At 38.9% G+C, this 27,298-nt stretch overlaps 1 protein-coding gene across 2 annotated transcripts in view; it reads right to left on the minus strand.

The window, feature by feature from the left end:
- MLLT3 (MLLT3 super elongation complex subunit) overlaps positions 1-27,298 on the minus strand; it is a 292,829-nt gene that overhangs the window by 94,901 nt on the left and 170,630 nt on the right. For both annotated transcript variants that reach the window (XM_040481363.1, XM_040481364.1), the window contains exon 4: positions 27,109-27,252. In XM_040481363.1, the coding sequence (XP_040337297.1) occupies positions 27,109-27,252 (144 nt within the window). The remainder of the gene's footprint in view (positions 1-27,108; positions 27,253-27,298) is intronic.

The raw sequence follows: 27,298 nt of genomic DNA on the forward strand, positions 1-27,298 counted from the left end.
CTATTCCTTGACTTGCTATAGCTTCAATTGTAAATTATAACTAAATACTGTTAACAGTTCTATTTAGAAGACTTCACAGTTTCAAGTAAACTTCTGTTTACTTTTGTGGTTTGAAACTAGAAACTTGAAGTATTAATTATATCACTTCTCTTTCTAGGTTTATATATATTTAGCTTTGTACTGTTTCTATTTTTTTCAGCAAGCTTTAAAACGTACTGGTCAGATTCTTCCAGTCTTCCCTTTTAGTACTAGATAAATTTCTGACAATGAGGCTGAATAAGTAATTGTTACTCATAAAGAACAGTCCATCTTCAATGTAGAGTGGAATGGAGTAGCTGGAAGTGTAAGATGAAAAACAGCACCTGACATAAAAAGTCAACAGACAAATAATGGTGAGATATAATCACAGTTATGCTCTCTTGTCACCTTCTCTCAATAGTTATTCATTACACATTTACTGAGTCTCCAGCATACAGGAAGAACTACGTTAAAACTGCCAAATATACAATGGTTTCTGGGGAAAAACCAAATTTGGGCAAGATGGTGGACTCTTTGGGAACTCTGACTACAATACGACTAGATATTGGATAATTAGAAAATTCTTCATTGCTTGGCTTATTTTTAAAAAGGGAAAACTCTTAAGAATCAAGAGTATATGAAGGAAAGAAAGAAAAAGGAGAGAAGGAAGGGGTTAAAATGTGAACCGTGAGCTACAGCTAAACGTGAGATGAGGCTTCCCAAAGGACACACAGGCCTATGTTCTTAGAGGTCTCCAAAGACCAAACTTGGAGTCTACGGCAGATTTGGAAACCTGAACCTCCGTGTCTCTTAGAAATCAAGGAAAAACCTTCAGAAACCTGCTGTTAGAGGAAAGTACTCTGAATGTGGACTTCAGGATTCCCAAAGTTCAGCGAAGTCAAACAGGAACTCACAATTTAAAAACATCCCTGAACACAAAGAAACAGAGCACCATGATCTGAGAGTCTGTGCAAAGATCTCACATACTGGAATCATCAAAAGCAGAATATAAAATAATTACACATAAAGTGTGAAAAAGAAAAAAAGTTGGAATCCCAAAAGTGACCAAGCGATAAGAGATGAGTAAGAATGACCAGGATATTGAAGAGAAACAAATAAGACTTTCAGAAATGGAGGGGGTGGGGGAAATGACTGTTGGAATTATCTCAATGGATTAAACAGCAAATTAAACACAGTTGAAAAGAATTATTAAGGGGCGCCTGGGTGGCTCAGTCGATTAAGCAGCCGACTTCGGCTCAGGTCATGATCTCACGGTCCGTGAGTTCGAGCCCCGCGTCGGGCTCTGTGCTGACAGCTCAGAGCCTGGAGCCTGTTTCGGATTCTGTGTCTCCCTCTCTCTCTGACCCTCCCCCATTCATGCTGTCTCTCCCTGTCTCAAAAATAAATAAACATTAAAAAAATTTTTTAAAAAAAAAAGAAAACAATTCTTAGACTGGAAGACAGATATAAACAATCTGCCAGAAAGCACACAAAAATATAAGAAAATGCAAACTATAAAAGCTACTAAGAGGCATGGAAAACAGAAGAAAAATAGTATCTAATCAGAGACACAGAAAAAATATAGAATATAGGTGACATAATGGCTGAGAATTTTACAAAATCATAAATGAATCTACCAAAAAAGTGTAATATAAAAAAAGATATATATATAAATGAAAGGTAATTTACTCCTAGACACATTCTACTAAAAATGAAGAACACTAAAGACAAAAAAGATTATAAAAACAGTAAAAAGCAGGAGATTACCTATTGAAAACTAAACAAATAAACGAGCGGCATGCTACAGTTGGCTAATACAGGCTTACAAGAGCCAACTGTTAAATTTTGGGGAATTTTCTAAGTGAGTATTTTTTAAAGGCCATTAGTAAAAGTTAAATTACATAAATATTAAAACCAGTGGTAACAGATAAAACTCATCACTTCCTGGGGTGCCTGGGTGGCTCAGTCGGTTAAGTGTCCGACTTCGGCTCAGGTCACGATCTCGCGGTTTGTGAGTTCGAGCCCCGCATCGGGCTCTGTGCTGACAGCTCAGAGCCTGGAGCCTGCTTCAGATTCTGTGTCTCCTTCTGTCTCTGCCCCTCCCCACTCGTGCTCTTTCTCTCTCGTTCTCTCAAAAATAAATAAATGTAAAAAAAAAAAAAAAAAAAACTCATCACTTCCTAATCATTTTACATATTATTATTATTATCTGTGCTCTTAAGGTAATTACTTATTATCTATCAATCAGAAGAGTGGAAACAGTTCATAACTCTGTGCTATGGCACATCTGTTCCCAACTCCACAAAACTGATCTAACATGGCAATAGCATTACACCATGGAAATAAGCAAACCTAAAAATCAGGAATTTTTCCCCCAGAGAAGTAATGGCTGAACATCTACTATCATAACCCTGAACTGGACTGACATCAGACTTCACAAAAACAGAAGAAAATATTTTCAAAGTATTGCAAGTCAATGTCAACCTAGAATTGTACAACCAGCAAAACCACTTTTCCTAACAGGAGCAACAGAAAAGCTTTTAGAGTATAACAAAAATTGAGTTTACTATCCAGAGCCTGTTAGTAACAGAATTTCCACAGGATTTATCTCAGGAAGAAGACAAATGAATTCAAGAAGAAATTATGGTAATGCAATTAAGTTAAAAGTAACAAAACAAAACAACAACAAAAACCTCCTCACATTTGAAATTGCCAAGACAGACACACTTCTAAACAATTCACAGGTTAGAGAAGAAACTAAAATAGAACATGTCAGACCGATCATACTGAATAAAGAAAACGCCACACATTAATATTTGTGGAATATAGTTAAAACAGTACTTGGAGGAAAAATCTTACCTTTAAAGCTTATAGTTGAAAAAAATGACTCACAATTAGAGAATCTGGGGAAACAATGGCATAACAAACTCCAGCAAAAGGAAGAGTATAAAGGTTAAAAAAAAAAACCTAATAAAAAATTCAACATAATTCAATGAGAATTTTGAAAAGAACGAATGAAATTCACAGCCCTTTGCGAAAGACTGATTAAAACAAAGGAGACAGGCACCTGGGCAACTCAGTCCATTAAGCCTCTGACTTTGGCTCAGGTCATGATCTCACAGTCACGGGTTCGAGCCACACGTTGTGCTCTGGGCTGACAGCTGGAGCCTGGAGCCCACTTTTGATTCTGTGTTTCCCCACTCCCCTATCTGCCCTTCCCGCACTTTAAACAGATGAGAAAGTCATAAATAACTTTTTGCCAACAAATTTGAAAGTAAATTCGTAGGCAAATATGACTTACTAAAACTGATCCACAAAAAAAAAAAAAAAAACTCAAGCATAATCCTTTATTAAAGTCAAGTAGTTTAAAAATCTTCCCACAAAGAAAATATCAGGCCCATAAGGTTTTACAAGCAAGTTCTAGAAAAAAGATCATTTCTATCTTACAAAAACTCTTCTAAAAAGATGGAAAACAGAAAATGTTTCTCACCCTATGCAGCAAATATTATCAGAGGCACAAAACTTGCCAAGAAGAGTAAGAGAAAGAAACATACAGACCAATTTGAATCAAGAATATGGAGGCAAAATTTTTGAAGAAACTATTAGTACAATTAACTCAATTGGGAGTGGACCTTAAGAAAGCAAAACCAAATTGGTTTTATCCTAACAATTCCAAGAACGTTCCAAGAAGTTATCCCAAGAGTAGATTAGCATGATAAAAATGCTTGTCCAGTGGCCTGGGTGGCTCATCGGGTTACGGTTCAGCATCCAACTCTTGACCTCGCCTCGGGTCATGATCTCACAGTTGATTAATAGAGCCCCAGGTTGGGCTCCGTGATGACTGAGTGGAGCCTGCTTGGGATTCTCTCTCTCTGTCCCTCCCCTGCTCATGTGTGCTCTCTCTCAAAATAAATAAACTTAAAAAAAAAAATGCTTATCAAGCACCATTTTAACAGATTAAAAAACAAAACCTACCTGTTCATCTCAAGAGATTATAAAAACTTGTGTGATGGAAACAAAATCCATGGATTTTTTTTTTAAAAAACAAAAAAACACTTTTTATTATTATTTTTTTAATGTTTATTTATTTTTGACGGGTGGGAGAGGCAGAGAGAGGGAGACAGAGGATCTGAAGCGGGCTCCACACTGATAGTAGAGAGCCCGATGTGAGGCTTCAACTCATGAACCACGAGATGATGATGTGAGCTGGAGTCAGACACTTAATTGACTGAGCCTCAGAAAAACACAAAACTTTTTTTTTTATTTTTTTTTTAACGTTGTATTTATTTTTGAGACAGAGACAGAGCATGAATGAGGGAGGGGCAGAGAGAGAGGGAGACACAGAATCAGAAGCAGGCTCCAGGCTCTGAGCCATCAGCCCAGAGCCTGATGCAGGGCTCGAACTCAACAACCGCGAGATCGCGACCTGAGCTGAAGTCGGACGCTTAACCAACTGAGCCACCCAGGCGCCCCACAAAACTCTTAATAAAACAGGACTACAAGATAAATTTCTTAACAATAAGTAGCTACTAAAATCCCATGCAAACAACATGCTAAATGGTGAATTATTAAAATTATTCCCCTTAAAAACTGGGGCACCTGGGTGGCTCAGTCAGTTAAGCATCCAACTCTTGATCTCAGCTCAGGTGTTGGATCTCACGGCCGTGAGTTCAAAACCTGCACTGAGCTCTGCCCTGGGTGTGAAACCTACTTTAAAAAAAAAAAAAAAATTATTCCCCTTAAAATCAAAAACATTTATAGTCAGTAGTTTACTAGTGGTCCTAGTGACACAAGACCACAAAAGACAAGGGATAAAAGGATAGAAAGATACAAAATAAGAAAGACATATGTCATTATTTATGTATTATGACTGTACAGACAGAAGAAACAAAAGCCCTATCCATAAAAATTACTAGAATTAATAAGTTTAGTAAGATGGTTACAATTATCAATCTGCAAATGTAAACTGCTTATTTTTAATTAATTAATTTTTAATTCCTATATGCATATTTACACATCAGCAACACATAGGAAACATTTAATGGTCTGTTTAGAGCAGGAACTAAAAAATATAAAGTACCTAGGAATAAACAACAACTAGCTAGACCTTTATCAAAAATATCTTAACATTTTAACAACTTTAAAGAAAGCCTAAATAAACTGATAGACTAGGTTCATGGATAAGAACACTCACTATCCACAGATGCAATGCAATTTCAATCCAAATCCTACCAAAGTTTTCCAAAGAGCTTAAACTGATTCTAAAATTTATATGAAGAAAAAAGAAATGATGTAATAGAACTTGTCACATTATATAGCAAACCTCATTATAAAACTATAGCAATTACAACATTGTTGTATTATCGCAGAGATCAACAAACTGACCAATGGAACAGAAATTAACCACATCCCCCCAACAGATATGAAAATATCTGTTGACAGGCACTGTAGATTACTGGGTAAAGTAAGAGACCACTCAGTGAAATATGCTGGGGCTGATTTTCTACATAGGAAAAAATTTAAATTAGACTCTTACCTCATAGCATACATAAAATCAATTCCAGATGTTTGAAAATATTTAAATATTAGACAAAACTTCTCAAACGTGTTAGAAAAAACTACAGGAGATTATTTAGTTAACCTTGGGGTAGAGAAGAACATATTCAGCGGGACACAAAAAGTACTAGCCATAAAAAAGAGGACCACATAAAAATTAAGAATTTCTGTTTATCAAAAGATACCATAAACACGGTAAAAAAAAAAAAAAAAGTCACTACACGGGCAAACTAGAAAAAGAGATCTATGATAAATAGAACCAACAATGGATCATACCTCCAGAATATAAAAGACCCCCAACAAATAAGTAGAAAAATAAGCAGAAGACATGAACGCATTTCACCAAGAAAGAAACACGAATGGACACTGAAATGTGTGCTCAGCTACTTTACTAATTACTGGAATACAAAATAAGGTCACGTTAAGGTACAATTGTATGCCTACAAAACAGGAAGAGATGAACAAGGCTGACTACAGAAGAGCAATAGGATCTCTTTACACATTGCTGACACAGGACTCAAAACTGTTACACTACAGTATAAAATAAAAAGCTAAATGCGTGAATGGCCTTGGACTCAGCAATTCCACGTGTAGGTATTGTACCCTAAAGCAGTATTTCTCCAAATGGGCCAGAAGACCAGCAACATCAGTATTACCTGGATGCTTTTTATTATTTTTTTTAAATTTTTTTTTTAACGTTTATTTATTTTTGAGACAGAGGGAGACAGAGTATGAACGGGGGAGGGTCAGAGAGAGGGAGACACAGAATCCGAAGCAGGCTCCAGGCTCCGAGCTGTCAGCACCGAGCCCGACGCGGGACTCGAACTCACGGACTGAGAGATCATGACCTGAGCCAAAGTCGGATGCTCAACTGACGGAGCCACCCAGGCACCCCACCTGGACGCTTTTTGGAAATTCAGATTAAGTCCCATCTCAGACCTCGCGATTAAGTATCTGTGCGTTGGGCACAGAAGTCCTCATGTGTACTAATTCTCCAGGTGTGTGTCATGTGCCCCAGTTTGAGAACCTCTGGTTCAGAGCACTGTTACTCAAACACAACTTATTAGTGAGACTCGTAAACACTGTGATGGTTTCTATCACTGTCTATAAGTAAACCAGTATAAAATAAAATAGACTGCGTCCTGTGTAGTAAAGGTAGGCATTAATGTATGAAGCTTTGTCTCACTTGTCTATGTATATTTACATATGTGGGTCCTTTCATCATGGAGAACTTTTTTTTTTTTTGAGAACAGATTTCTTACTGTGCATCACAGCCATAAAAGTTTGAAATCCACTGTCCTGAAACTCTCGCACTTGTGTACTGGAGATATGCCCAAGAAGGTTCCTAACTGTATTTTCACAGAAGACAAAACAAAAAATACGCGCGCGCGCACACACACACACACACACACACACACAACCACACACACAAAAAAACAAAATAAAACAAAATGAAAAGGGGTGGTGAGTCTAGATATCTAGATAACAAGAGGATGGATACACAAATCATGCTCTGTGGACAATTATACAGCAGTGAAATCAATAACCTGCAACAACCAATCTTATACAGTACGGAGTAAACAAAGCAAGTCGCAGAAAATTACATACAGTATTACACCATTTTCATAAAGACCAAAAAGAAGCAAAGCTGAACAAAGAGAAGAGCGGCCACATTTGGTAAAACCGCATTTAAAAGTTCAGGGAAATTCAGGAGAGTAGTTGCATCTGAGGGAGGGCAAAAGATGGACTGGGAAGGTATATACAGGTAGTCTGAATGACACTAGTATGTTCTAATCCTCATTCTTAAACTGAATGGTAAGTCGATGGTGTTTGTTTTAGAATTTACATATAAAATACATTCAATCCTCATATGTATCAATTACAACCTGATTACATTTTTATGTTAAGAAAAAGTTAAAATTCCTGATGCCACAGTCTTACGGTCTAGGAAGGGAATTTCACATTCCAAACCAATAGATATTTATTAGGTGTTATGAACAAACCATACAAGTTGTCTCATTTAATCCTTTAAGAGTCCTGTGAGGTAGGTACTTGGCAAAGGTAGGTGGGTAGATTCTTGGCAAAGAATAGGTAGTCGAATACATGTTGAGTGAATAAATGCTTGAGTAATTTTACAATACAAAAAGAGAGAGTCTGATTATATGCTCTGTATTACAGTTCTACCCTCAGGAGTTCAATGAAGTAACATAGATGATTAACTCTGTTAACGGAAAGGAGCTTATGATCTATTCTTATTGTTTCTACATTCTATTACTTATGACCAAAAGTATAATGAGAAAAATCACTTTTTTCTCTGGAAGTATCTCTGGTCAGAGGTATAGAAAGTAACAAACTATAGCATGGAGTTAATGAATTAACATTTGTGTATTACTAGAATTTCCATTTTGCCCTTAGAAGCAGTTATCCATATGCAAGGCAGTAGCATTCTTCAGGGGGAAAGAGGAACTATGGTAATATAAGAAAAGAAATTACCAAGGCTTAAAAAAAAAAAAAAATCTGTGACACATTTAGTCTATGCACTTTAATAAGAACTACGGTTTAAAAGTGCAAAGTCAAAACCTTTTTTTTTATTGAATACATATTAATGTAAACAAAAACACTTGGGGAAATGGTTGCTTTAGAAAATTATTCTCATCCTTCACAAAGAACTATTTCTGTTCAGAGGGCTTCCACAAATGTATGTTTTTTCTCTCTCTTTTTTTTTTTTTTTGAGAGAGAGACAGAGACAGAGTGGAAGTGGGGTGGGGCAGAGAGAGACACACAGAATCTGAAGCAGGCTCCAGGCTCTGAGCTGTCTGCACAGAGCCCGACGTGGGGCTCAAACTCAAGAACCTGCCAGATCATGACCTGAGCCTAAGTCAGACGCTCAACCGACTGACCCACTCAGGCACCCCTCTTGTTTTTAAAACTTGGTTCACTGTTGTATCCACCCAGTGCCTGCAATGACTGATTCCTAATAAATATATAATAAGGCATTTGTCTTTGAATGAATTTATACCCTGAGCATTTACTATATTATACGCTAAGGCCTCAGGGATGACAGATCAAATATGTTAGAGATTCCCTTTCACCCCCACCAATCCACACAGAGCTAACGTAAATGATTAAATCAAAACAAGATGTGCCCTTGTTCTTCCTGAACAATTTAATCCAAAAGCTATTAGGTGGGGCCAAGCTAGGTAGGCAACAGTAGGGGAGTAGAGGGCAGTAATGACATGAAAAGCAACCATGCAGGGGCTAGAGCCACTAAGAAGGAGATGCTCCTTGAAAAACTGGCCGAATCTACCACTGAGACAAGGCAAATACAAAATGAGCCTGGAACATCTTCTTGTAGCAAAAAGTCAGGAAGTGTACAAACTCCAATCAAGGCATGTCAAAAAGACACAGAGACTAGATTGAAGGGGCTCCCATTGGCCAAATCAAGATAATTTAAGCATGAAAATAAATAATGATAGTAATGGATTATAATGAAAAAATACATATCCATGAGTCCATGATGACATAATAAATACAAAAATAAACGTACGCTTGAGGAGGAAGGAGATATTTACATTTTCTCAAAATACTTGCCAATAAATACTCATTAATTACAAAGAGGAAACAAGAAATTTACAGTGGCAGACACCATTAAATCATGTGATTGGAGTAACATCGCAGCAGTAATGGAATGGTACGATGAAAATCATGATCACGGGGTCAAGGGCAGTGAGGAGAGTCTGGCAACACTTACGTAATATTCCTGCCAGGAGTACATAACCTGAATCTGGTCATGAGGAAACAGCAAACAAACCTAAATCAAGGGCTATCTAGTAAATAATTGGCCTTCAATCTTCAAAAATTTCAAGTTCATGAAAGTCAAGGAACTATTCTCAGTTGAAGGAGACGAAAGAGACATAACAACCAAACGATACGTTGATTCTAGACTGGATCTTTCTGCCGTAAAAAATAAAGGACATTAGCGAGACAATCTGCAAAACCTGAATGGGATCTAAGGAGTAGAGGGCTGGTACTGTATCGATGCCAATTCCTGATTTTAATAGTTGTATGACAGTTATATAAGAGAATGTCCTTGTTTGCAGGAAATAAACACTAAAGTACTTAAGGATATTTGGAGCATCGTGCTGGCAACTTACTCTAAGCTGGCTCAGGAAAGAAAAGCTCTTTGTACTATATTTGCAACTTTTCTAGAAGTTTGATGTCGTTTTAAAACAAAAAATTACAAACTAAATAAATAATAGTATTTGGAACGGTCTATGCCTCAATCTATGCACAGGGGACTAACAGACCCTGGGAAGGGCATCAAAATCAGAGGGTGCCCAAGAAGCATCCTCAGTCTGTTCATTTCACTACACTTGGCTTTCTCTCCAAGAAGGCCTAAAATGCACCATATTCTTTTAAGAAGAATCTAGATACCATCCCAAAGGGAATCAAGGCTTTCTTACACGTATTAGATGTGTCAGCTAAATCAAGGCTTTCCTAAGGAAAGACATGGTTTGCTTTCAAAAATTCCAAATGAGGTTGCCTTTTAACACCACACACAAAAGCAAAGAAAACGAAAAACACGTATGGTCTGAAGTCCTCACGTAGCCTCTCAACCAAAACCACCCACTTCTGTTGAAGAAAAAGACTATAACCGGGTAATAAATATTCAAAGATGTATTTGGCAACAACCTATCTAAGGCTTATCTGGGAAAATCTGCTCCGCTTGGTAGGATTTGTTGTAGAAACAAGACAATTTTATACACGTTCACACTGGACCATCTAAAGATCTACACAAGAGACCAGCTTTCCAAAGGAGAAAACATTTAGTTTTTGCCGTCCCTGGTCTTCAGAAGCCCTTGTGGGACAGGGTCCAACAATAAAGTCTCTGGCACCCACTAAAAGAAGCAGATGCCTTAAAGTACTACATCTTTTTCTCCTAAAAGCACACAACGCAGTGTATGTAGATTGGTGGCTAGAAATCCTTCTTCCTTCTCTTTTCCTTTCCTTTCTCCCTCCCTCACATCCTTTCCTTCTTTCCTCCTCTCCCTTCCTTTTCTTCAGAAACTGAGCTGGGCTATCCCTCTAAGATAACGAGAATGTCTCATCCCGTTAGACAAGGGTTAGAGTTTGGTAGTAAGGGGGAAAAAAAATCCAGTGTTCATTCATTGCATACCCAGCATTAGCCTTAAAATTGGCCCGTGGTAGGTACTCAAATATTTGAAAATTACTTATACTTCCTCTCTGGATAAGGCAAGCACTAAGCTAAACAAGGAAAAAAATTTAAACTAGCTTCCTGGAAGGGAATTTTTACTTTTGCTTTATCAAACACTTTGAACTACCTAAGCAGGAAGCAAGAGGGACACAGGGTAAAGGCAAAAGAGAATCGGCAAGACTTGGGAAAGTCCTCCCAAATTTGATTTTCAGAACCAAGAAAAATCAATTTTGTTCCCAGAATTTCAATCTATAAAGCAAGAAGCAAGAGGATAAAAACCTCCTGCCAAAAGTCTTCCAGGATTTGGAAACCATCTTCGATTCCTACACTTGTCTTACCTGTCCTCGATTCACATACTCAGAACAATTTTTAGGTCACGTGTCCTGATTCTGGAGTATGTATGTGTGTGAGAGAGAGACAGAGACAGAGAATCTCAAAAAGTCAAAACAGCTTTCCCAAAGAAGAGGCAGCAAGCCAGCCATAATAAGCTAATTCTATTCAAGTATGTTACCCTCCAACTTTCCAGTCTTGAAGAGGAAACCTTTGAGTCCCTACATACTCCAAGAATCACCAACTACCCCAGGGTGCCTGGGTGGCTCAGTCAGTTAAGCGTCTGATTTAGGCTCAGGTCATGATCCTGCTGCTCATGGGTTCGAGCCCCGTGTCAGGCTCTGTGCTGACAGCTCAGAACCTGAAGCCTGCTTCGGATTCTGTGTGTGTGTGTGTGTGTCTCTCTCTCTGCCCCTCCCCTGCTCTGTCTCTCTCTCTCTCCCTCTCAAAAATAAACATTAAAAAAAAAATTAAAAAAAAAAAAAAAATCACCACTACCCCATAACTTATTTGCATCTCCACTTTCAAAAACCTGGTAGATTACAAAGTTATTTGTTGACTTTATTACAGCCTTTCATATGCTGGTTAATGCCAAGGAAAACCACTTCTAAAGTCATGCATATTATTCAGCTCTTCAGCTTAAAAAAAAAAAGAAAAAGAAAAAGAAAAAACTGATTCCAAAAAGTTATGCTTGCCTCTAATTTATGGAAAATGAAAACATAACTAGTCCCCACAGATAGGTTAATACTGGCTCAAGAAAGTTTGGGTGGTGGGGGAGCAGATTCCTAATTATCATGTTCTCCATGCAAATTGGATTTTTAGAAGCAAGGGAAATACAGAGAACTTTAGTCTATGAAGCAAGACACAGAAGAATAAAGTTGGCGTGAGCCGCGTGCGAGCTGCTTCGCTCTGGCAATTTACCCAGCCTGTCTTCAGGAAGAAGACTGTCACAGGACTGCGGCAATGGCCCTACGGCAACTAGAAGTGGCCCTGGGGATCTGCTTTATTCTAATTCCTTATCTCTTTTCATTGCATTTCCAAAAGAAAAGTGACATTACTCTGTATTGTTATAGAAAGAATACGAAAGAACAGTGAACAACCCCCCAACTCCACTATCCCTTGCTTGATCCATCATTTCAGTTTTTGATGCCTTAGTTTACCCATCTGCAAAATGGGAAGCTTGACCTATTACATCAAAGAATACCTTCAGCTACAAAACACACATATATGTTTTCCTCATTTGGCCAATGAGGCGAGAAGCCAATGGAGATTACTAATTTGTCCAAAGTTACACAGCTACTAAGTGTCCATGCCCGTCTCTGAAAAAAAGTCCGTTTCATAACCACGCCTGCCCTTTTAACTGTTGGGCTATGTTCTCTCTGCCAAAAGAGATCAGAATCGGTGCACAAAAAAAATCAAGCAGTGATTTTCCAGAAAGCGACTACACACCTCAATAATTCATCGAGCTTTTATTATTACCTTCAAGGCTGATTAACCAAGTACAACCTTTCTCTTTGTGCCTGAGACACATTCACACCCTGGGTTGCTCTGCAGTGTGGAGGCACATACATCATTTCCCTCCATGCATTTCCACGTAAGAAGAGTAAATCAGAAAAGATTTAACTATAACATGCTTTTTTAATTAAAAGGGAAAAGAGAACTGAGGCCAAAATTGGGAGTATGTATATAAACCACAAAAATCCCTTCCGGAGGAGAATAAAAAAGAGCAGGATTCAGATAAGATGATCCCAGGGGATACAGTGTGGATAGAAAGGGAGAGAAGCTCAAGAAACCTGACCCTGGGAGAGGGGCATGATGGACAAAAGAAACAAATCCCGTCTTTATCAAGAGTGGGAACAGAAGTCCAAAAAGAAAAAGTACAGAGGGGATAGAGGGGGAAGATTCCACAAGAATAAGTTCCATCCTTAGCCCCGGGGCCCACGTAAAGAGTGAAAGCCGATAAAATACATGTTAAAACCGGAATATAGTGGAAGGCATGCTTATGAAAGGTGACTGTTATTAAGATCCAGATGATCCCTGACCTGGAGTTCACTGATGCTCTTTACCAAAAGCATTCAAAGGTCAAAATTACCTGAAAGGAACATCTCCCTTCATTTAATTGTTAACTTAAAGAAAGATAATTTATCACTACCCATTGTGTGAAATAGCAAGGCCTACATTAAATTATTCAGCTTAGTCTTCCAGTTTTTGTAGGTATGTTCTTTCAAAGGGTTGTCCTGGTCTCATAGTCCCTGACATTTGAAACCCCCGGTTTAGCACAATGGTCTTATCAAAAGTCCTCTTGCTTCCTGTGCTTAAACCAGACCTTTATAGAGATCTATGGACATTGCATAACAGTGTCATAAGCTAAAAACACAAAGCAGAGCGGCAGAACAAGAGTCCAGGCTAAACACCGGAAAGGACACGGCTATTCAAAATTGGAATATTCTGATAATAAAATTTCAAGAAAGTTTTCTTTATTATTTCCCCAGGCATCCCTGCCCAGATTATCTCAGACAAGATAGCTTTGTTTTAACATAAGAATCACCTCTCTCTCCGGACCTATAAATAGTGAGTGCCATTACCGTAAGTAGTGGTCCAGATCACCGCCTGCACAAAGATGCTTGGCCAATGGCGTGAGGACACGCTGAAACCCCACTATGCTACCCCAGCTATGCCGCGTCCCTTGTGCGAAGGCTTCCTGCGGCGGGGAGAAGTGGGGGCATTTATTTCTAATGTGCCCAAAGACACTATGATAGTGATGCTATATGGGTACACTTGTCTAGGTAAACCACTCAAATCCATCTCTTGAACCACCAGGAGTTTAAGACTGACATTTGTGAAGTTAACTAGATTTTCACTATATTCCAGTTTTACTCTGACAATAGTTGAAAGAACGAGTTTGTTTTGTGGCTAGGGCATCTATATATTACTCAATCTTTCCATTAATGAAGGCTTTAAAAAAATTTTTTTCATGTTTATTTATTTTTGAGAGAGACAGAGAAAGAGAGCAAGCGTGCACATGAGCAGGGGAGGGGCAGAGAGAGAGGGAGACACAGACTCCGAAACAGGCTCCAGGCTCTGAGCTGTCAGCACAGAGCACAACATGGAGCTTGAACTCACGAACTGCGAGATCATGACCTGAGCCAAAGGCGGATGATTAACCAACTGAGCCACTCAGGTGCCCCTGAAGCCTTTTTTATATTTAACCATTTCACATTACCACAGGTCAACAAACATAGAACACATTACTCGTAACGTCTTGACAAACAACCAAAATCTTTCCATCAATTGTCTGAGATGTGAGGAGATGTTTTTGAACAAAAATAAAGTCACCTAGTTTAACACATGAAATTCACGTGTAATACATTAAATGCAAATATAAACATCCTGTGAGATAGCTCATCTACATGAGAACTACAAAGTAAAATACTGACAATGGTTCCAGTTACTGGAGGGACTATAATGATTTCGTTTTTTCCTTTTGCTTTTCTAGAAAGTCTACATTTTCTAAAGTTAGCATCCACTTATGTTAAAAATAGGTAAAAAGCCAGATTCCTTCTTGGGGCTAAAACATGTTCTTTCTAGTAGAACACCATTATTATGTCAACGTCTTGGAATAAAAATCTTTTATTTTCACCTTTCGAGGTAACAAAAACTGTGATTTAAACCAAAGCATCATAAAGACCTACAGGAAAAAAAGAGGTCGTTCTATAAATAATTATTTGGTGACTGGTTAAGTATGCTCCACATTTTACTTAATCATCTCAAGTGGGAGGAAGGGGGGGGTATCATGCTTATTTTAGTAAAGCCCAAGGTAAATTAGCAGCAGATCTGAGAACTGAATTTGTGCCTTCAGATTTCAAATCGAACATTCTTTCTATCACACCGTGGACGTGTCCCTTGTGGGAATAAAGGTTATTATATTAAACCACCTACCATTTATGCTTATTCCTCAAAAATGAAAGCCGAATATCTATTTCAAGAGTCTCATACATTTCTTTTTTAAACTGCTATGGTCAGATCCCATCCCTGTCAGGTTTTTTGTATAACTTTGGGGACAACATAAATTCAGAAAATAAAATGTTAATTACAGCTTCTCTTCTCTACCCCCCACTGCAAAAATTATTTTTACTTAATGTTATACAGTATGAGGCAAAAAACAACATCCAGCGGGGACAATTAAGGCAGACACCTGCTCTCATAAGCAATTCCTTTAGTAGGATGCTAGAAGTAAGGGAACACACTCAGATATACTAGATAAACCTCGTACGCGGCTTTAAAACAAGTACGGAATGAGCTACCTGAGCCAAGAAGAGAGGGAAAACCCGAACCAATGGCTTTCAACTGTAATATGTATGTATTTAAAAAGAGAGAGAATTGTTCATTGTTTAATTTGAAAATCTCCAAGATTCACATGCTTCCATTTTTTTCCCCCTTTTCTAGTCATTTCTTATTTTCTTGGCTTTTTGTGCACTGGGGGTGGGAACCAGGGGCAGGCTTACGTGTTGTTTTCCTGTCAAATATCACAGTATTTCCTTTCAGGACTAAATGAAGGCTGCCACATATACACAGTCAGCGAAACCGCCGCTCCTGGGAGGTTTGCCGAAAGAAACGTCGCACAACCTTCCAACACCGAGAATTGAAACGCAACAGAATTTTTTCCTAGTGCAAACTCAGGAGTATCTACCTGTTTCACTTCTCTCCCATTTAGCCTTTGCTCAACTTACGCAGTAAGCACATGTGAGCTGTGGACGTTGTGAAAAGTGTGCCCCTATTTTTTTTTCTTTCCTTACTGAGAAGGTAAAATAAGGTAATTAGGAAAGAAGCAACAATTGAAGGCCAGGGGATTGTTCTAGACCACGACTACTTCCAGTGCACATTTTCAAAAGTTCCTAACTGTGCTGCAACCAACTTATGTAACTTTGGGTGAAATTAAAACATAAGCCCACTAATATGCTGAGTGACGTAACTTTCTACTATGACCACACTTTCCCTAAAAATTTATGAGATGAATGTTACATTTGGAACTAAGCCTCACAAATTTGACATTCTATTTACGATTTTTAAATTAATGTTTATTTTTAAGAGAGAGAGAGCGAGCACGAGGTGGGGAGGGGCAGGGAGAGAGGGAGACACAGAATCCGAAGCAGGCTCCAGGCTCTGAGCTGTCAGCACAGAGCCTGACACAGGACTCGAACTCACAAACCCCAAGATCATGACTTGAGCTGAAGTTGGACACTTAACCAACTGAGTCACCCAGGCCCCTCTCTATTTATCATTTATATGTATGCTCTACTTTCAGGATTTAATCTTCCGGGCTCTGGGAGAGGGGGGATACAAAAAAGAAAAAATGGCAAATATGACAGAAAATTAACCTCAACTCTGACAAACAGCCAAATAAATGAGTCAGCCTGCTTGATCCTACATTTATTTAAATAAATCACCTTTGATCAGGGCCGGTGAAAAACAGCAGCAACCTTTTATCTTTTGAGGCAGGTAATTACAGGGTGATATATACCAGAAAATAACACAAAGCCACACTTGTCCCAAAACAAATACCCCAAAATCCAATGAAGCCGTCTAGTAACAGCCACTAAAATAATCTTCCATGTATTATTTTCTTTGAGTCATTTTAAAAATAAGCAGCCAGCTATCCATCCTCTGGGCACTGGGATGAGTTTGCCACAAAAGCCACTTACATTTTTAGAAGCCCAAGTCTTGACAAATCAGTTCCTAAGAACATAATTTGTTACACGTTGAAGAAAGCCTGAAAACACAGACCTCGGTTAAAGAGGCTTCCATATCTTGTTGTAACCTTTCCAAATGTAAGTATGTGGGAAGAATACCCATAAATTTAACTTGAAACTGAAACGGAAAATTTCCAATTTAAAATACATTAAAATGTGGTCTTTGAAAGGAAATGAAAATAGCTTTAAAACATATGAAAAGATGCTCATCATCACTCATAAGAGAAACCTGAATTAAAAATTAGGTATCATTTTTCACTCAACAGATGCGGGGGGGTTAATAAATGAACGGTGTGGAGAAACAGGTACTCTCACACATTGTTGATGCAAGCACAGAGTGATATAACCTCTTTGACAGGCAATTTGTAAGTGTCCATCAAAATTTAAATTCCACTTTGCCTCGGAGCCGTGATTTTACTCCGAGGAATTTATCCTACGGATAAACTCATCCGTGTGCACAAAGAACTATGTGAAAGGTTATTCATTACAGCTTCGTTGGTGGCCTGAAGGAAGGCTCACTGTAATGTCATTTTGTATCATGTGTGCATTTACCTATTCAAAAAAAAAAAAAAAAAAAGTAAAATGGGGGGGGCGCTGGATGTGATTTGTACAGTTTAGAATTAAGAAGTGTTCTCGATTCCCCTACAAAAGCAAATACTAAACGGCCCTAGACAAAATTCATTCCAGAACCCTGCGATAAAATGCTATGTTCAGATGGCTTCCGCAGCTGCATCAGGAGAGAGCTTCTTACCATGAGCCCCCTTTGGTCCTTTAATAACCAAACTCCCTTGGTGGGGGTCTACTGTGGACTTGAATTCCACTTCACAATAAGCAGTATTTCAAAAAGATTCCAATTTATTCCTTGCAAAAACATACCATGTATAAATGTAACTGTCACTCGGGGAAGCGGGACTGCGTTATGCTGCAGACTTAACACAGACTGCAAGCATGTTCCCCATGTCTTCTCCAGCAAACCCTGCCAACTGGGCGTCTGAAATGTCCTATTGAAACAGGTGGTGTCTGAACAGAATTGGATTTCTGCCTATAGAAACCCGAGTTCTAACAACTGCTGTGGTTAGTTTTAATTTTCAGTCCTCAAAATTAACTGCCTGCCAGTGATTCAGAAATAGACTGAACAACATGTTTAGACTTTGGCCTGTTTAATTGAGGAAAGCAAGCAAGCAAAAAAGCCTACCAATATCCTACCACCATTCCATGAAGAACAACAGAATCAAAGCAGACCATTTGCTTTCCAGGCCAAAAAAAAAAAAAAAAAAAGGGGGGGGGGGGGGGGGAGCAGCTGTAACAAAAACTCAATTCTCCAAAGATGCCTGTGCCTTTTGTGCTTTCTTTACAGCGGCATAGGGATGCAACTACCTTGCTGAACATACTACATAGGAGCCCTTGTGAGGGCTTGAGAAACCTTTATTTAATCTGCTGGAAATACAGAATTCAGAACAATGATAAGAGCTGATCATTTTTCTAATGAAAACTTGCATCTTAAAAAAATGATATTCTAGGGGCACCTGGGTGGCTCAGTCGGTTAAGCGTCCTTGACTTTGGCTCAGGTCATGATCTCGCGGTTCATGAGTTCAAGCCCCGCGTTGGGTTCTGTGCTGATGCCTTGGAGCCTGGAGCCTGCTTTGGATTCTGTGTCTCCCTCTCTCTCCACCCCTCCCCTGCTCATGCTCTGTCTCTAAAAAATTAAAAAATGTTAAAAAATGATCTTCTAAACAGATCTTTGTTTCATTTGATACAAGCAAAATACAAACTGCCAGAATTCAACTCCTTGAAGAAAGATCCTGTGGGCTAAAATTCTTTAAATCCAACACAGGCCCATCAATGTGCCAGACACGCTAACCGGTGGTCAAGATGCCTATAAGAGCAGCTCGCACTTTATAACAAACCTTTTCCACTGTACCCTTAAGTGCTTGAAATACACATGGTTAAAGATGTGTCGACTTTCTTTTTTTTTAAGTTAATTTATTTTGGGAGGAGGGGAGGAGGGAAGAGAGAGAAAGAGAGAGAGGGAGACTAATCTGAGAGAGAGAGAGAGGAGAGGGAGAGAAAGAGAATCCTAAGCAGGCTCCACACTTCAGCTCAGAGCCCTCTGTGGGGCTCAAACTCGTGAGCTACAAGATCATGACCTGAGCCAAAACCAAGAGCTGGACACTTAACCAACTGAGCCACCCAGGCGCCCCAAGATCTGTTGATTTTCTAAACCAACAAAGGAAAAAAACAAAAAAAAAAAACAAGAAACAAACAAAAAAACACAAGGGGCTGAATATCTACTATGTGCCACACACCATGGTTGGACATTCCCAGTAAGGAAAATACAGTCTTACCCATTTCACAGATGATAAACTGAAAAAAAATTTTTTTTACCATAGAAAAATAATTATACATTGTGAGGTTTAGGTCATACCTTTAAGATCTAGATTAAAGGAATCCTAGCTATCTCTCAGTACAACACAACATATCATTCGAGTTTACCATGATTTTCTGTGGATTTTTTTAAATTTATTTTTTCAATTTACATCCACGTTAGCATATAGTGCAACAATGATTGCAGGAGTAGATTCCTTAATGCCCTTACCCATTTAGCCATTCCCCCTCCCACAACCCCTCCAGCAACCCTCTGTTTGTTCTCCATATGTAAGAGTCTCTTATGGATAAACTGAGATTCTGAGAGATGTAATAACTTTCTTCAGCTAGAAGACAACAAAAATGAGGTCTCTACTTAAATCTGCCTGATTTCAAAGCTTTTCCAACTATATCACACTCCCTCCCAACATGAAAGCCAGGGAAGTGAGTTAGTGGAACAAGGACTTTCAGCTCATATGACAATACACTATCATTACTTAGCCCACACCCAGAAGAAAACCTCATCCACTTTCAGTCAAAAGTAATGGATATCAAACCCTTCAGCACGGTAGGACTGAACTCTAGCTACTAAGAAAGTGATCAATAAAGAAACAAATAATCTATTATGATCGTAAATAAAAAAAAAAAAATCCTGACATCCTAATGAGCATTTTGAAAATCACTAAAGAAGGATTCATCTGTTCATTTATTAAAAAAAAAAAAAACAAAAAAAAACAAGCAGAAACATCTCACTGGAATTCAGAGATGCTTCTCTACAGGGCACATTTGGTCTTCTTGCTTCAAAATTCAAGGACAAATGGATTATTACATCAAGTCTTACCCTCCAAAGTGTATTGCTCACTGTCCTCTACCTCTCCCACCAACCAAAATATAACATAAGATCTCAAAACAAAGGCAATCTCCTCTCAGAAGCTCTCCTGGCCCCTACCTTCTTCTTTTTTTTTTTTTTTTAATTTTTTTTTTTTTTAACATTTATTTATTTTTGGACAGAGAGAGACAGAGCATGAACGGGGGAGGGGCAGAGAGAGAGGGAGACACAGAATCGGAAACAGGCTCCAGGCTCTGAGCCATCAGCCCAGAGCCTGACGCGGGGCTCGAACTCCCGGACCGCGAGATCGTGACCTGGCTGAAGTCGGACGCTTAACCGACTGCGCCACCCAGGCGCCCCGCTACCTTCTTCTTCTTACTTAAAGCCTGACAGGGGCTAGGCCCTAAAAATCTACAATTTCCCTAGCAAGCTCTTTTTAGAGGAAACTACCTTTAGCATCTTGCAGCTGAAACAGCTCTGTATTCCTGTATTTTCACAACATAATGCTTAATTACAAATATGTCCTTCCCACAGAAGTGTTTCCTTCTTTTTTTTTTTTTTTAAATAAAAAAATATTCTTAATATTAGGGACTTACTCAACAGAAGAACACAGGGTACATTTTTTTTTTTTTTTTTGCAAACTAGTTAGAAACAAGTTGTAACAGTACAAAAAAAAAAAAAAAAAAGGTTGTCCTGTAGTACTGATTTATACTTTTTGAAGTAGAAAAAAATCTGCAATTTTTTAAGATTCTTCTAGAAAAAGCCAAATTTTTGGAATCGTTTTCTTCTAAAAGTTAGAAGCATTTTTCCAAGATGCTACCGCCTCTAAAAATAACCTTTCTGATCTCTTGAAAAGTCAAGTTCAACTTTTAATGGTGCTGTGTACTTTTGGTTTAAAAGAAAAAGGAGAAAGAACCATAGCCAAAACAGTAAGCTTATTCTACTCATGCCTTAAGCTGTAATGATTTCACACAGTACACAGGAATACAGGATTAAGTTTTTCCTTTAAAGATAGAACATATACATCTATGTCATACAAGTAAATTTTTTTCTTTTTTTTAAAATTTTTTAATGTTTATTTATTTATTTATTTATTTTTAATTTTTTTTTTCAACATTTATTTATTTTTGGGACAGAGAGAGACAGAGCATGAACGGGGGAGGGGCAGAGAGAGAGGGAGACACAGAATCGGAAACAGGCTCCAGGCTCCGAGCCATCAGCCCAGAGCCTGACGCGGGGCTCGAACTCACGGACCGCGAGATCGTGACCTGGCTGAAGTCGGACGCTCAACCGACTGCGCCACCCAGGCGCCCCAATGTTTATTTATTTTTGACAGAGAGAGACAGAGAGAGAGACAGAATCTGAAGCAGGATCCAGGCTCCGAGCTGTCAGCACATAGCCTGACGCAGGGTTCGAACTTACAAACTGCAAGATCATGACCTGAGCCGAAGTCAGACGCTCAACCGACTGAGCCACCCAGGCGCCCCTTCTTTTTTTTAATTTAAGAGAGAGCACATGAGCAGGGCAGGGGCCAAGGGGGAGGGAGGGAGAGATACAGAGAGAGAAAGAGAGAGAGAGAGAGAGAGAGAGAGAGAAAGAGAGAGAGAATCCCAAGCAGGCTCCATACTCAACACACAGAGCCCAGCGTGGGGCTCAATCCCATGACCCTGGGATAATGACCTGAGCAGAAATCAAGAGTCAGACACTCAACTGACTGAGCCATCCAGGTGACCCCAGGTAATGTTTAAGAAACACAGCACTCCCTCCTGACCTTAAAACCCAGGCAAAACAAAAAAAAAAGTTTATCTAAAGAGACACAGTCATGACCAAGATATCTAACAGACATCAAAACAAAGGCAACAAAAGCATAAATAAACAAGTGGCACCATATCAAATTGACAAGCTTCTGCACAGCAAAGGAAATGAGCAACAAAATGAAAAGGTAACCTATGAGGAAAATGTCTGCAAATCATATAAGGGCTTAATACCCAAAATATATAAAGAATTCATACACCTTAATCTAGCAGCAACTACAAACAATCCGATTTAAAGTGCTGCCTGAGAAGACACACAGTGGCCAGCAGGTACATAAAAAGGTGCTCCACATCACTCATCATCAGGGAAATGCAAATCAAAATCACAACGAGACATCACCTCACACCTGGCAGGATGGCTATCATCCAAGAGAAAGGAAATGGCAAGTATTGGCAAAGATAGGGAGAACATGGAATCCCGAATGCACTGTTGGTGGGACTGGACACTGATGCAGCCACTATAGAAAAACAATACAGAGGTTCCTCAAAAACTTAAAACTAGAACTACCACAGGATCCGGCAATCCCAATTGTGTGTGTGTGTGTGTGTGTGTGTGTGTGTGTGTGTGTGTGTGTGTACAAAGGAAATGGAAACAGGATACTGAAAAGACATCTGTACTTCTGTGTCCATTGCAGCATTATTTACAACAGCCAAGATCTGGAAATAAGTGAATGGATAAAATAACAGAATATTATTCAGCCGCGAGAAAGAAGGACATCTTGCCCTTTGTGACAACGTGGTGGAAACGAAAGCATTAAGCGAAGTGAAAGTCAGAGAAAGACAAATACTACACGATATCACTTATACGTGGAATCTAAAAAAGCTGAGCTCCTAAAAACAAAGACTAGATTGGTAGCTACCAGGGGCTGCAGGGTGGGGGAAAGGGTGGGGATGTTGGTCAAACAGTACAAATGTCCAGTTATAAGATGAGTAAGTTCTGGGGATCTAGCAGAAAGCAGGGCAATTATAAGTAATGCTACTGAATTACTATTTCAAAGTTGCTAAGAAAGCAGATCTTAAATGTTCTCACCAAAAAAAGAAATGGTAATTATGTGATGTGATGGAGATGTACGGTGGGAGTCATTCTGCAACATACAAGTGTATCAAATCAATACAATGTATACCTTAAACTTATACAATGTTATATGTATGTCAATTGTTCCAGTAAAGCTCAAAAAAAAAAAAAAGATTTCTTAATTATTATTTAAAAACTTTTTTTTTCACATTTATTCATTTTTGAGAGACAGAGACAGAGCGCAAGCAGGGTAGGAGCAGAGAGAAGGAGACACAGAATCCGAAGCAGCTCCAGGCTCTGAACTGTTGGCACAGAGCCCGACGTGGGGCTCGAACCCACGAACCTTGAGATCATGACCTGAGCTGAAGTCAGAGGCTTAACCGAGTGAACACCCAGATGCCCCTTAAAAAATATACTTCTAATAAAATCAAAATGGCTCATAAATTAGTAACGTCATTATCAGCTGTATTAATAAACTAACACAATGATAAATGTTTACACATCAGGTAAAAACAATACAAAGTAGCCAAAAATCTAGGTAAGCCAAAAAATGTTTATTAGTCTATAGATTCTCACATTTCTATAGAAGACTAATATTCCCCTATTCAATGGATTTTTTAAAATCAAATCTATGGGATTACCATTACTTCAACAATTTTTTTAATTTTAATTTTACCACAAAATTTACTGGCATCAGTCCTTTAAAGAATGTATGTGAAGTAACTGGTGTGCCTGAATGTTTCACATTTCAACTTATTTTAGAGGTGTCAAGACACCCTCTAAGTTTAATAGGAAAAAATCTGTAGGCTTCAAACAGCACTTAAAAAGAAACACAAAGAAGGAAAGTTAGAAGTCAAGGAGGATAATTCTGCGATAAAGGCTGCCAAGAGTGAGACAGAAATCTACTGGAGACCCTCTCAGGACGCAGGCCTGCACCCTGCTGCATTATCACTGACCTGTAACCTCTTCCCCAGCTCGCAAGCAACCCTTAAGTACTCTGGGACTAAGTGGGGTTTTTAAAAGTTCTTGTGTCATATTTACTTTTTCCTACAACTCTTATCAGAAGCCTGCTATATTCGAGTTCCAGAATCTACAGGCTCCAATTACCCACCTAACTACAGAGCCGAGAGGAATAATCAGAAGCATAAAATGCCACCATCATAGAAAGAAAATGAGAATCAGGATTTAAAATAAACCAGTTCATTCTTTTGATTGAAGTACCATTGGCATACAATATTGTATTAGTTTCAAGTGTGCAACAGAGTGATTCGACAACTATACACATTATGAAATGCTCACCATAAATGTAGCCACCATCTGTCACCATACAAACTTATTACAATCTTACGGACTATATTCCCTGTGCTATACTTTCAATACTCGTGACTTATTTGTTTTATAACTAGAAGTTTGTACCTCTTAATCCCCTTCACATTTTTCACCAACCCTCTCCTCTCCACCCCTCTGGCAACCACCAGTTTGTTCTCTGTATTTACAAGTCTATTTTCTGTTTTTTTTTGTTTGTTTTATTCGGCTTTGTTTGTTTGACTTGTTTTTAGTTTCCACATAGTAGTAAAATCATGGTATTTGTCTTTCTCTGACTTATTTTACTTAACAGAATATCCACCCTCTAGGGGCACCTGGGTGGCTCAGCTGAGCATCTGACTCTTGGTTTTGGCTCAGGTTACGATCGCAGAGTCATTGGACCAAGCCCTGCATCAGGCTCAGTGTGAGCCTGCTTAAGATTTTCTCTCTCTCTCCCTCTCTCTCTCTCTCTCTCTCCCTCTCCCCTGCTTACACACACACACATACACACACACTCTCTCTCTCTCTCCGTCTCTCTAAAATAATAATAAAAAAATTGAAAGAATATCCACCCTCTAGGTCCATCCACACTGTCATGAATGGCAAGATTTCATTCATTTTTTATTTCTGAGCAATATCCCATTATACATATATACCACATCTTCTTTATCCATTAATCTATCAAAGGACACATAGATTGCTTCTATACCTTAGCTATTGTAAATAATGCTGCAATAAACATAAAGGTGCATATATCTTTTCCAACTAGTGTTTTCATTTCCTTTGGGTAAATACCCAAGAATGGACCAGTTCCATTTTTAAGGGCATAGCCACAGGTAAATAGCATCAACACTGTGTTCTTGGTAACTACAAAAAGAATAAAACAGGTTTTTAAAAAAACATCACTTCCTTAATAAATGTGTAACAAATATCTAACTTTAAAATGAGTTGTATTACCAAAGGCTATTTCTTCATGCAGATATATTTCCCCATAAAATACTGTATGTGGTGGTTCATTTTCTAAAGCTGGCCCAATACCTATTTAACCCATAATCTACTGACATAGTACAATGCTGAATGAAGTGTGTAAAGGTATTTACAATGCTTCAAATGCATATTAGTATTTCAACTGTAAGGACAGGAGCTTGGCAAAATTGGACTCCCAAAACATGGACCTCGGGAGTTCCGTGTAACCCCAAATGTTCACACAAGTGCATACATGGGTGATTCTCTTCTGAGAGGGTCCATAACTTCTCAAAGTGGTTGTTGATAAGCCCACAAAAAGGGGTTGCAATAAAGGGAAAAAACTGTGTTCTTCCCTGCATAGCCCTCGGGTAGCTTTTATGGTAGAAATGAGGCATTTTGCGCAGTGACGGTCCACACATTTGCACATAATGGTAAGTTCATGGATGCAAAACTATCAAACGCCTTCCAGAAAAACTAAAGTGAAGTGAAGAAAATTCTAAAAAAGGAACATGTTTCAACACTTCATGGGGTCTGAACTGCCCACATAAGAGGACACAGGAAGTTCATCTGAAGTAAAATGAGGACGGTGATTCCAATGGCACCCACAGTAGAGTAGATTTCCACTGGTAAACAGAGCTTGTCTGTATAGCTGACAGCTGCAAATATTCCATATGTTTGTGCTACAAGAAACTCCACTTAAAAATCTTTCTCCATCCTAGGGTGCCTGAGTGGCTCAGCTGGTTAAGTGTCTGACTTTGGCTCAGGTCATGATCTCATGGTTCGTGAGTTCAAGCCTGTGTCGGGCTCTGCGCTGACAGCTCAGAGCCTGGAGGCTGCTTCAGATTCTGTGTCTCCCTCTTTCTCTGCCCTTCCCCTGCTCACACTGTCTCTGTCTCTGTCTCTCTCTCAAAAATAAACAAACATTAAAAAAAATTAAAGGGGCGCCTGGGTGGCTCAGTCAGTTAAGCATCTAACTTCGGCTCAGGTCATGATCTCACAGCTCGTGAGTTCGAGCCCCGCCTCGGGCTCTGTATCAACAGCTCAGAGCCTGGAGCCTGCTTCGGATTCCGTGTCTCCCTCTCTCTCTGCCCTTCCCCTGCTGGCTGTCTGTCTCTCTCTCAAAAATAAAAACATTAAAAAAAATTTTTTTTAATTAAAAAAAAATCTTTCCCCATCCTAACCAAATGACACTGACAAAATATTTATCACACCTTGGCTATCATTATCTTAAAAAAAAAAAAAAAAAAGAAATCCACCTTTTACCACCATATAATGCAAACAAAGTAAAAGGTGTATTTAAACGATGTAAACATGTAATGTGAATGAGTATACCTTTTCTATTAATTTTTATCAAGAAAATCTGGATAATAACCTATTTAATTTTATTTTTTTCAACGTTTATTTATTTTTGGGACAGAGAGAGACAGAGCATGAACAGGGAAGGGGCAGAGAGAGAGGGAGACACAGAATCGGAAACAGGCTCCAGGCTCTGAGCCATCAGCCCAGAGCCCGACGCGGGGCTCGAACTCACGGACCGCGAGATCGTGACCTGGCTGAAGTCGGACCCTTAACCGACTGCGCCACCCAGGCGCCCCTAACCTATTTAATTTTAAACATGACTTCCAACTTTACCTAAAAGCTTCTATAAACTGATATAACAAAGTTCACACATTGTGCTTTTAATTGAGCAGGGTTTATTGTTTTTGGCTTTTTGTTAAAATTGATTTCAACTGTGTGGACTATAAAGCTATTCTAACCAACAGTGCAATTTCAGATTCATACCTAGTTAAAAGATTATTGTTTGCGTACCTCTTTATCCCAAACCATGAGTCCATAGCTAGGTCATTAAGGTACTTCCTCTCTTTTACCACTCTCACATTATTACACTTAACACACTAGCATCTATTTTTTGATGCAAAGGTTTTTCACAAGACAGTGCCACTTACCCCGCCTGCCTTCAGCAACTTTCTTCTAAACTCCTCTGTGGGGTTGTTGAAAGTTAGCTTTTCACAGCGGAGGTGATTCACTGGTGGATGGCCTTCAAGATGCAGGAATAAGTCATAATCAAAGCGGACTTTCTTAGGTTCTTCCTAGAGATTAAAAAAAAATTAAGAGTTATTCATATACAATTTTTTT

This window comes from Herpailurus yagouaroundi, unplaced genomic scaffold (genome assembly GCF_014898765.1).
Source record: "Herpailurus yagouaroundi ecotype Mexico unplaced genomic scaffold, PumYag 160, whole genome shotgun sequence".
In the NCBI taxonomy this organism is placed as follows: domain Eukaryota; kingdom Metazoa; phylum Chordata; class Mammalia; order Carnivora; family Felidae; genus Herpailurus; species Herpailurus yagouaroundi.